The sequence below is a fragment of the Vigna unguiculata genome, chromosome 10 (assembly GCF_004118075.2).
Source record: "Vigna unguiculata cultivar IT97K-499-35 chromosome 10, ASM411807v1, whole genome shotgun sequence".
Classification (NCBI taxonomy): Eukaryota; Viridiplantae; Streptophyta; class Magnoliopsida; order Fabales; family Fabaceae; genus Vigna; species Vigna unguiculata.
In genome coordinates this window covers 29202859-29214441 of record NC_040288.1, presented here as the reverse complement: position 1 = coordinate 29214441, position 11583 = coordinate 29202859, and the positions used below count along the sequence as shown (strand labels likewise).

General features: G+C 30.5%; 1 protein-coding gene across 2 annotated transcripts; it reads right to left on the bottom strand.

The window, feature by feature from the left end:
- Window positions 1-1329: 1329 nt before the first annotated feature.
- LOC114166069 (E3 ubiquitin-protein ligase arkadia-C-like) lies at window positions 1330-8577 on the bottom strand. 2 transcript variants are annotated; one of them, XM_028050722.1, is made up of 5 exons: window positions 8238-8577; window positions 4544-4656; window positions 4051-4427; window positions 2839-3595; window positions 1330-1662 (listed from the first exon to the last, which is right to left on the bottom strand). In XM_028050722.1, the coding sequence occupies exons 3-5, from the start codon at window positions 4381-4383 to the stop codon at window positions 1592-1594; spliced, it is 1161 nt and encodes a 386-aa protein (XP_027906523.1). In that variant the 5' UTR covers window positions 4384-4427; window positions 4544-4656; window positions 8238-8577; the 3' UTR covers window positions 1330-1591. The 2 variants fall into 2 exon arrangements, with proteins under 2 accessions (XP_027906523.1, XP_027906524.1); XM_028050723.1 differs by having other exon boundaries at window positions 4544-4624.
- Window positions 8578-11583: the final 3006 nt, after the last annotated feature.

Below are 11583 nucleotides of genomic sequence, written 5' to 3'. Positions count from 1 at the left end.
GGACGGTCCGTCGGGCCTGGCCCATTTTGCCATTCCTAATGCCGGTTACGAGGTCTAACAACTATAATATCTCTTTTAAAAATTAATATATATATATATATATATATACACACGAAATTTATACCAATTCTAAATATAACTGGTATAAAAAGTCGTTTTTAATGTTACAAAAATGTCACCGTATTAATTTTTATACCGGTTGAAAGTATAATAGGCATAAAAGATCTCACATTATTTACAAAATTGTCGTCTGCCTTACCTGGTGAATTTGAACAGGTATAATAATGTAGGTATAAAAAGCTTATTTTACACTAGTGTACATTGCATAAAAATGAACCCGCGCCTCAATTGGTCCCACCCCCAGAACATTGTATAAATTTTGATATAATTTTCTACTCAAATTTTAGAAATAAATGAAGGAATACAACTTTTTTTTAACTCAAATGTTAATTATTTTTTATGTGTAAAGTATTTTTATTGTTTAACATATTTTAGTTCAAATATTAATCTACAGTATTGTTTAACATCTAGAAAAATTAATAATGTTGATTTAAAAATATTATATTTATTTAATTTTAAAATTTGAAGTAAGAAATATATCAAAATTTTAAACGGTAACGAATTTTAATTTTACATTAAATTTAAGAAATAAAAATATATTTAATTTTTTATTTTTTAGAACAACATTAATCGGGTCTTAAAAGTCGAAGGAACATTATTTTTCTTTTATTTCGTAGGTAATAGTAGTGTGGCACATTAGAAATATTGTGTAAGTTTAGTTTAGAAAAATAAAATGGGTGAATTAAAAGTAGGTAAAAAATAAAAATAAAATATTTAGTTGAAAAGAAAATTATAAAGAAATATGTAGTGATGATGTGAGCATAAGCAACGAATGCTAAGATCACATGGAGTTGCCAAGTAGTCAAAGTTTTATCATAAGACAATGTCGTTGATTATGAGAACTGTGAGAACTCTACCTTCTAAAAAATGATTCTGACATTAGCACACAAACCATTTTAGTTTGATGTTTAATGTGATGTTATCAAGAACACAGAAGAAGCAAACAATGGACATTGAGTCTAATAGTGAAAATTGTCAGTGAAAAGTCAAATATGTTAATAAAACAGCTGCAACATAAAGTACAAGAAAAAACACCGAAACTCCAATGATAATTTTTACGACATTTATAAATATATGAGAAGCCATACATAAGAATAAAATGAAATGAAATATATATGTGAACTTCGTGTGAAATACATCCAAAATTAGATTTAAAAGCCATGAGAACCAAAAAGGAAATTGTTACAATTTTTTTTTCCTTTCATTTTCTTTTTCCATCTACTGTTACAGAACAACAGGAATGCACGTAATCAAGGCCTGCCACTTTAAGACTTTGACCTGAAAACGCATCCACTGTCTAGATTTTTTTCCCCTCTTTGAAGGGCACATTTGTTCTTGGATTTTTTAATCAACTATTTACACTCTTAATAACACCTCGTATTCACTCAGATGTGAGATAGCCTTTGCTTAGCTCACTCATTCTTAATAACTCTCTGGTTTATCTGGCTGAATGATATAGTTCAGAACTTGCTTATACAAGTAATAAAATTACGGAAAACATTAATGGTATCCAATTAACAGTCCCGGCACAACCTGCAGAATCTGCAAAGGAAAATGTCAGTACAAAGGAATACTTATTGGTCTCCTACAATGTTTTAGGGTTCAATGATCTGGCCAAATAAAATCAGAGGAACAGAAATAATTATGCATATATTTATAACATTTTGTAAAGTATTAAAGGATAAACTAACACAAAATAACAGAAATAAAGTCAAATAAGAATTTAAATCCATCAAAGGATTTAATATATGGTTCCATAAAAGATATAAAAGCCTTGTGTATGATGGACCTTTGTAACTAGCATAGGTTCTTTATTTGGTTAGAAGAATTTCTTTGATTGAATGAAAATATTTCAAGATTGCAAATAAAAAACCAAAGAAATCAATTAGTTCTCTATGGTTATAGGATATGGACTAATTCCAGTCAGTTTAGACTCATGAACTACACCTGAGCAGTCCACTGGATTTTTAATGGAAGCAACTATTCTGGTCCATTTTCATAACCATGGTAATTTATAATTAATGAATTACTACATACTCTCAAGAACTCAAATAATCGTTATGTTCATTTGCATTTCATATATAGACAATACCCATATACAATGAAACCCAAAAGTTTAGAAAAGCTCAGGATCATGAAGGGAATAGTCAACCTAAGGGCGTGTAAGTCACCTAGAGCTTAGTAACACAGTTTTTCCACTCTCTCTTAATAAGATGAATTTCATATATGATCTCACTAAAACAACCTGATTATGTGCTCTTTTCGGTGGAACCCTCATAAAACTTACGGTATCAAACAATTTCATGTTAGCATTGCTCATGATTATAATCTAATGTTGGAAGGTTAAATTTAATACTGATGAACTAGAAACCTCCATTAAAAAAAGAAGGGGACAACAAAAACATAAACAAAAACAAAGCATGAAAGTGTATTTCAATGCAAAACAGTGAAAGAACTTCTTCGGGACACGCAGAGTAGGAGTTAGTTTGAACCCATACACAATCTGTAGTTTCCTCCTTTCCTACTTCCCTTCAAAGCTCAACTTTATTAAGCTAATAATTTCTAATGCCTTTATAACCTTAGTAAACTCGATAAATTTAATAACAAGATATGACAAATACATTAAAACATGCGCAGACAAAAAATCATGTAAAACGAGTTGCCTCTAATTTAGAGTTCTTATGTTAGCTCATGCAAATAACCATTAACAACACTCACATAAAGATGGTGAGGGGCCATGAACGTGTGTGCTGGGACGTTCAGCAGATGGTTCATTCTTAGGAGGGGGCCCGACATGCGCAAATGCTATGTTTGGTAAAGGACTTAAGGCAGGAACTGAGAAATGAAAACCATGTGCTGAGGGTCGATCCTGTGGTGACGGAACAGGATAGTGTGGGGCATTAGTAGGAGCAACTGCAGGTGTTAGACCAAACTGTTTTCGAGTATTTTGGCTAGATCTCTTTCTATACCCGGATTGGCATTTCGGAGGTTGAGCATAAGAACTTCTCCCTGGGCCAGGCAGACTTCTTGCAGGGGCCAGAGAACCAAATTCAGGTGAAGCAGCACCTTCCCCAGTTGTAGGTGCAGGTGAAGGTGAAGTTTCAGGAAAAACATGTGTATTATGGTGGTGACTATGGTGGTGACTATGGTGGTGATGGTGGTGGTGGTGGTGGTGGTGGTGGTGGTGGTGAGGATGAGGTAGAGGGGCAGGGGAAGGTGACCATGCAGAGCCACCACTGCCGGTGCCATGAAGGGAGTGTTGCAAGATGTATGATAGCCGAACCTGCTTAACCCTACCAAACTGAGTGTTATTCAACCCAAGGTTCCATGAATGATGTCCCATTATGGTTTGTGCCAGTTGCTTTAGCCTCTCCTTTGATGGTGTAATCCCAACTGCAAGTAAGACAGACGTTTGAACTGTGGTAGGAGCAGCTACTGTAGAACCTTCAGAATTTGAAAAGATGACATACAAGTTCTGCATACCAACAAGGAAACCAATCAGAATCAGGTTAGTGAGATCAGTATATTCGAAATCCTCCCAGTATTAAGAATAAGTAAATGTATATTGTGTAAGGATAAGGAATTCCTAGATTTAAAGATTATATGCAAGACATCTAGCTTATTTTTCATGCTATATGTTAGTCCTTTGGCTTATAGAGTTCACTTGTAATTGATAGATATCCCAAAACAGAATCCATAATGCCCATATAGAGGTAATCACACAGAAATTAGAAGGAAGGACAAGAGAGGTTGTGAGTTCAACTGCCTCACTAATACATACTAACAACTAACATTGCCGATCCAAAAAAAGAACACAGAATCCATAATTGACAGATTTCACATGACATCAGAACTGAAGAAAGCATATAAAATATTAAAATCAAGAGCCATACAGCAAAAACAGTAAGGACAGAACTAACAAAGACAAACCTCATAAGGAGCCAAATGTAGCCCATTCTTTAGTTGACTAGTCAGCTCACCAAAATTTGTTTGTATTTCGTAAATGGAGAAATTCAAAGTAAAGTTGAATAGTGTTTGCACTGTTTGCAGAGGAAACACACTTTGTTGTGGAATGATAGTGATCCCTCCCTTAAATTTCAGCACCTCAAAATCGGAGGGTACCCCAAATAAGGATGAAGTGAGCAGGAGATATGATTGGCGCATAACCAAGTCTTTAAATGATGCTCCTATCAAACTAATGGCAGCTGCAGACATTTCTGAATATTTACCATCAGGATCAACTGCAAACACGACTTTTGTCATGTTTGATCGTGGTAAGAGATCCAATCCACATACAAGATGACCACCTGGTTTTAAAATATAAGAATGACGTCTATATCAAATAATATTAACATTAATAAAGTTCATTTAGCAAAAACAAAATGTAAATAAAGTTCACAAAGGAAACAAGTGAAGATGTTACTTTGGTTGAGGGAACCCCTATCTCTTCAAAAATGTCATCAGAAAGCTGCAAAATATTGTCTTTTACCACAGAAACTGGCTTCTGCATATAAAAGCTTGCAACGATATCATGATCTGAAAAGTTAAAACAATGTCATTGAATAAAAAGATTATATAATCGTGCTTATATGAATTACATTACATTCTTTATCAAATAAATTATATAATAATATATGGTAACGTATGAGTTAGAAGCTTACAAATATATAATTATAAGGACATTTTCATATATCACAAAATTGAAGATAACATTCAATGGTTCATCATAAAATGTTGCATCACGTAGACATTTTGAATAGCCAACACATGACTCTCAGTCAAACTGATTAGTGTATTCAGCACCATGTCAGAAGGCACAGGAAAATAATGCACCCTATAAGACCAATAAAAAACTAGAAGAGATAAATTGTCAAATTTTTAGAGGTGAATTGTTTTAGTACATCCAAAAGTTCCACATTATTAAGAGTTGAGTGTAACAAGTGCAGCTGAGACCGGTAACAACAAAATGCATAATAGAGGGGCAGAAGAGTCAATTAATGATGCAATTCAGCAAGGACACCTTACAGATCATGGAGGCAGGAAAACCACGAGAATTAAAATATCTAACTCTAGGTTGAGGGATTTTGATTGGTCAAAAGTTTAGTATATATTCTGTTTGTTGTGGTGAGAGAAAGGGGGGATGGTTTTTGCTATGAACTTCTCTCTCTAGACCTATTTCTCATATTAAGTTTTCTTTCATACTGTTTTGGTCATTCTCTGTAATACTCATTATTCGGTGAGTACTTTCTGAAATTCAATAATACTGCTAAAGAAAGTTGAATTTGTTCCTGGAATACCTTGTTCTCTGTTTCATTGAGACTAAGGGTTTATTTATATATACCTTCTTCCCTTACCACCCATTGAAGTGTCTTTTTAATGACAAAACCATAGGAGAGGTGCTGAATATAAACTCAAAACAAATAATACAAATTATTGAGAATTAATATCTATAATTATCAGTGAAAACATCTTTAAACAAAACATACAAGTTAACACCAACAAATGTGAAATACAAGTTTTTTTATATTGGAATTATCTCTCATCATCATCTAAATCAAAGTTTCTTTATCATTTTCACTATTATGCCATCTTTAGATTTCAATTTTGGAATGAGAATCCCAAAATAGTCTCCTAAAAAACTCTATTTTATGTGATCTAAGACATATTTCGGAATCAAGACACATGATGTTGCTACTGGGGAAAATTTATTTTTCAAACATAATTAATTAAAACCAAAGTGTGAGACGCACAAATCAATATCACAAATAAAAGAAATAACCAAATGCACGAATTTACGGGGTTCAACACCTTTTACCTATGTTCTCAACAATATTTCATCATATAATATATCACATTACAAGTTTCCAAACAAACTTGTAAAAACTCCCCCATTCCAAGACCATCCTTTCTCTTAAAGTGGTGACCCCTCTCTCAAGTTTGGGTATGTCATATTTCTTCACCTCATTCCTGTATTTATATAGTAAAGATTCATGACTTCCTTCATAAATAGAACTAGCTGTACACTGATTCTCTCACCTATCCAAACATTCATTATGGTAGTGGATACTCCAAGAGTAAAAAAACATGCAAACCCTTAGTTTTCCATGACAGCTATTCAACCCGCTACATTAAACTTCTCTGCTATAGCAAACACTGTAACAGATAAGGGCGCTTAGCACTACTTAAAATCATGCTTAAACCTCGATAAAAAGTTAAAACTTTTGTTCTGAGCCACTTATAATGATCACAAAATTGATTTGCCAGTACCACATCCAGAACATAAACAAAATATTTCATTTCTCAAACCAGACAGAACATGTGGCGACACAATTCCAGCACCTGACTTGTTCCTTCCTATTTTTTTGGAAACAGATTTTCCAAAAGAATAAAATAGAGTCAAATGACATGTATATATCCTTTTTTTCATACAGTTATCTTTCTTTAAAAACAATTTTTTTAGATACATTCAGACGCTAAATGAGAATACTTTTCTAATAGGGACTCAAACTTTGTTTTACCACGTTGAGGAAGACTAACCCTTTCATTATATTTGATCCCGTTGATGTTACATGCGTTTCTCTAATCATATTGGTAGGAATTACAAATCAAAATGATATACTCTATTAACAGTTATTTCTCATTGAGTCATTATTACTAGTAACGGTTTTATTTAAATAGAATTCTAACATTTAACCACTCCATATTTAGTTTGCATTATTTCCTGCACACGTGACGACAAAAATATAGAAAGAGACGGTTAATTTCATGCTTTTATGTACAAAGCAACTTATTTACTCTAAATATTCCAACAATTAAACTCATTATGAACAATAAAATATATTTATTGTAGCAGATATGAGAATACTGTGTCGGAAATTGTGGACATTTCATGCAAAAGTACGAGGCTAAAATATGTTATTAAAGGAAGTATATTGGAACTACATATATTCCAATGCTAACTGCCATTACTGCATCATCCAAGAAAATTGTTAGTTTAATTTTCTTTGTCCCTGCCTCCTCCATTACTTTTTATCTGCTGAAGTATTTAACCACCTAGGGTCTTGTGTTTCTTTTTTTATTTTTAAAACAACTTTGTAAATCTACTTTTTAGATAGTAAAGAGCATGTGGGAAGAAGATAGGATAATGCAAGAAAGAGTATGAATAAATATAAGTTTGAAAGCATAAAGTACTAAAAAACCTTAATATGTTAAGATTTTCTTTTAATTTTAAAAATGAGGAGGTACCACTTCTGAAAATAACTTTTAAAACTAGTTTTTTCTTCTTTTTTTCTGAAACAAAAAACAATTTTAAAGAATAGAACACAAACAAACCCTCATATTGTCAATTTCTCATATCCATCTTAACTTCCTATGGTTCTTCAAGTCATCACTCACAACACCTCATTCTTCCTCTAAAAGGTAAAGTGCTATGCAAACCCAGTATTCTCTTTGCGAATGCTAACATAAGCATTAAACCTATCAACGAATGAATATTGACATATAGAGTGACAAAGAAACCTCTCCATAACCAGCATAAAAGCTTCATGATTCTTATAGCTAGAATTTCCCAGAACAAAATTCTCATTACAATATTCCAGCTCAACCAAAATTCACAACAGCATATATGATAGTGTCAGATCCTAAGACTCGGAACCTTTTTGTTTTCACGTGCAACATCAAGATAATTTCAATATCCGTATCATTAAAATTAAAATTGTAATCAATTATAATTGTTTCGAACAATAATTTTCAAAGTAAAGAAAACATCAAACCACGATGCAACAAACAAATCTCCCCTTTTGTTCACAAAATATAATAAATAGCAAAAATTGAAAACCGCCCCACACACGGAAATATTAATTCGCTAACAATTTTCTTAACAAGCCTAAAATTAAAATTAAAAACCCATCAAAGTTAAAATCTACATTTTCGTTCACATTGTTATCTTTTTCACTAAAAAATCCACCAATTATAAAAACAAATCCACTAATTATCAGCACAGGGATTTCTATTCTTAATTTAAAATTTTCCTAAAATTAAAATAAAAATACTAAATAAAGAAAGATACTTGAGTGAGAGAGTACCAAAAATTTGTTTGAAAAAAATTAAAAACTCACCTTTGTACTTAGAATTGAAATGAAGATCTTTGGGATCTGCAAAGTGAACGAATGGTGGTAACCAGAAGAGTGCTGAGAGAAAAACTGCAACTGAGAAAAGCAAGACAATAACGCATTTGATTCCAACAACAGAAAAGATGCAGCCGGACCCCACTGCATTCCGCCATGGATCCTCGGCGGCAACTGTGGATGGTAGAGAGTGGTCTTCTTCTCCGGACTTTCCCATTGCCGGCGAAGTGGGTCAGGGCCCATCGTCAGTTTGGGTCGGGTTTGGTGTACTCATTTAACAGTAAGTGGGAGAGAAGTGTGGGAAAATAAGTTTGAGTTGAGGATGGGTCTGATGCCTTTCTTATTGTTTAAAATAATAATAGTAATTAATAACCATGTACCTATAATTATATATATATATATATATATATATATATATATATAACTGGATAACTATATATCTATAAGGTGGATCAGTTAGCATTCTTTTATCAGTAATTATAACTATTAAAATGATATATATTTTTTATTTTTATTTTTTAATTTTACTTCTAGATTCTAAATTTAAATAATTATTTATAATAAAAAGATATATTTTAATTTTTTTAATTTAATAATTATTTTTTATAATTCAAATAACTGATTATAATATTATTTAAATTATTTATAATATCTTTTACATAATATTACTTAAAATATTTTTTATTTTGATAACTACAATTTATTATATATGTACATGTTTTTTTTTTCAATTTATTTTAATTATTATTTTTAAAATTTAAATAATTTATAAATATTTAAAAAATACATACATACATTGTGTTGACTATAATAATAATAATAATTTAATAATCACTATTTTATTTCATTTTTATCTTTTCAGTTATTATTTCATTTAAATTTAACTGATTTTTAAATTTAATCATTTTTTAATTTAACTATTATTTAAATTAAATAACTTATTTACAAAATAAATAAAATTTATTTATAATCAAATTTAAAAGTTATTAAAATTTATTTTTATAATTATAGTTTCATTATTTTGTATTATAAAAAAATAACATATCCACATAATATAATTGTTTTCATTAGTAATAATAATAATAATAATAATAATTGGTTGATAGTGAAAAGAAAAAATGAATAAGGGTTTGAAGTTTATAAAGATGAAGGAAGGAGGGAATAGAATGAAAAAGGAGGATATTTTCAGAGTTTATCTGTATTTTTTTAATTTTAAAAATTATAATTGTTTTCAATTCTGAAAGAGAAGTGGGTAGCAGTATTGGCAATAAATTGCTTTAGGACCCAGCTTTAAGCATTTGTTCCATATCTATGTGAAAATAGAAGTGAAATAAATTTTATATATATATATATATATATATATATATATATATAAAGTTAAATTAAATATTTTGTTGTTTCTTAAAGTAGAAATAGATAAAAAAAATAAAGAAAAAGTATTTTAAATATGGTATAATTTGATTAAATAAATAATATATATATATATATATAATTATAAATACTATAAATTAACTAATTAAGCAAAATTAACCCCTGTTAGGTTTATAAGGAGGGCGTTTAACTGGGGAGAACAAATACCAATGAGATCTGAGCTCAACCACATAAGGTATTGACATCACTAACAATCTCTCCCTTAAGGGTGAGTCCCTTCAAGTACTTTTTTTCCACCCTTTTCTATACCGAAGACTTTCGATACTAGAACCATATTGCACTCGTCTGAGCCGGTTTTAACCATCGGCTCTGATACCACTTGTTAGGTTTATAAGGAGGGGGTTTAACTGGGGAGAACAAACACCAATGAGATCTGAGCTCAATCACATAAGGTATTGACATCATTCTCAACCCAAAACCTTAAGATAATAGGTTTATGAGTCTTTATTCTTATATAGTGCTCTACTTTCTCATTTCTGATCAATGTGAGACTTAGACTCACACTTGAATTCCTCACGACCCCTACTTTTTTTCTCTCTAATAAGAGTATTGTAAGGGAGAATGCTTTAAAGATAAATAAAACTGTTAATACTATGATTTTAGTTGAGAATGATTGTTATAGAAATGTTTTAAACATTTGTGTATTGGTTACTTTTATATTAAAATATCTTTAACTAAAATAAGTGTGAGGTTTTATTGAGAAACAATTAAGAAAGAACAAGTGATAATAAAGTTTTCTTAAAAAAATTAAAATTAATAATTTAACTACCAAATTGGATAGCATAAAAGGCTGCTGTGACGAATCCAACATCCTTCCTTACCTTTTTTTTTTTTTACATATTTATATGCAAGTATGATGATATATTTCTATTAGATTTTGTAAATAAATATTACAATACTATAAATAAATGGATGTACTATTATCATTAAAATATTTATAATTATATTATTGCATGTTTGCACAGATTAACTATTAAGTTAGTGATATAAATTTACAAAAGTAAATGAAAAGATATTACATAAAGAAATAATTAGAATATATATATATATATATATATATATATATATATATTACATTATTTCATAAAACATGATTAAATTATATCATACTATTATTTTGGAGCATTTTAGATTTTAATTATATTGAATAGATTTCTAAATTATATAATTTCAAACAAAGATCTTATAAAAATTTTAGATTGTTCTAAAGTCAAACATACTTTTAAATTATTTAATTTAAAATTATATTTGATTTTAAGATCATGTAATTAAAAAATGATTTTCTAATTTTTAAAGTATATATTTCACAGAGTAGTAATTTTGTTATGATAAGAATGATACTCATATTTTTTTGACATGGTAGCATATTGGTTTCCATCGAGTATTTTGAGGTGATAAGAATGTTTTTATTTTGTGGTTTGTTGTTTCAAGTTATTACCAATTTTCGACATGTGATTTGTGGTTTTTGTTTATTCTATTGTTTTGTCAAAGTTCCCATTATTATTTACAATTGTGATTCCTATTTGTGTTGTAATTTTTATTTGTACTTGTTGTACCTGATCGGTACTATTTCGGTGCGGAACCAGACGATCTCAAGAACCCTCTGTGTCGAACCTCCTCCTGGTCCTCCTTGGACTCCTCCTGGATCTCCCTACCGTCTGCACTCCGAGGGTGGGGGTACCTGCAGGCACTCCGACGCTCAAGTTAGAGAGTGATCGATATGAGTAGTGATAGGTTAATCAGAAAAGCGTACCTTTACCTGTTCACTTAGGCCTTAATTTATACTAATTTCTTAATGGACCTGTTATTATTATTTGCGGGTCGTTCGTATTCGAGGATCGATTCTTTCCCTTTTCGACTGAGGTTGCACACATCAGTTCTTTCCTTATTGGTTGAGATTGTTCTT

Coding starts and splice junctions, on each gene's coding strand:
- LOC114166069 (XM_028050722.1), bottom strand. CDS start 4,383: ATGACAAAAGTCGTGTTTGCAGTTGATCCTGATGGTAAATATTCAGAA. Junction 3,596..4,050: donor TACATTTGGCTCCTTATGAG/GTTTGTCTTTGT, acceptor GTTGGTATGCAG/AACTTGTATGTCATCTTTTC. Junction 1,663..2,838: donor TGGCCCCTCACCATCTTTAT/GTGAGTGTTGTT, acceptor TTTCCTTTGCAG/ATTCTGCAGGTTGTGCCGGG.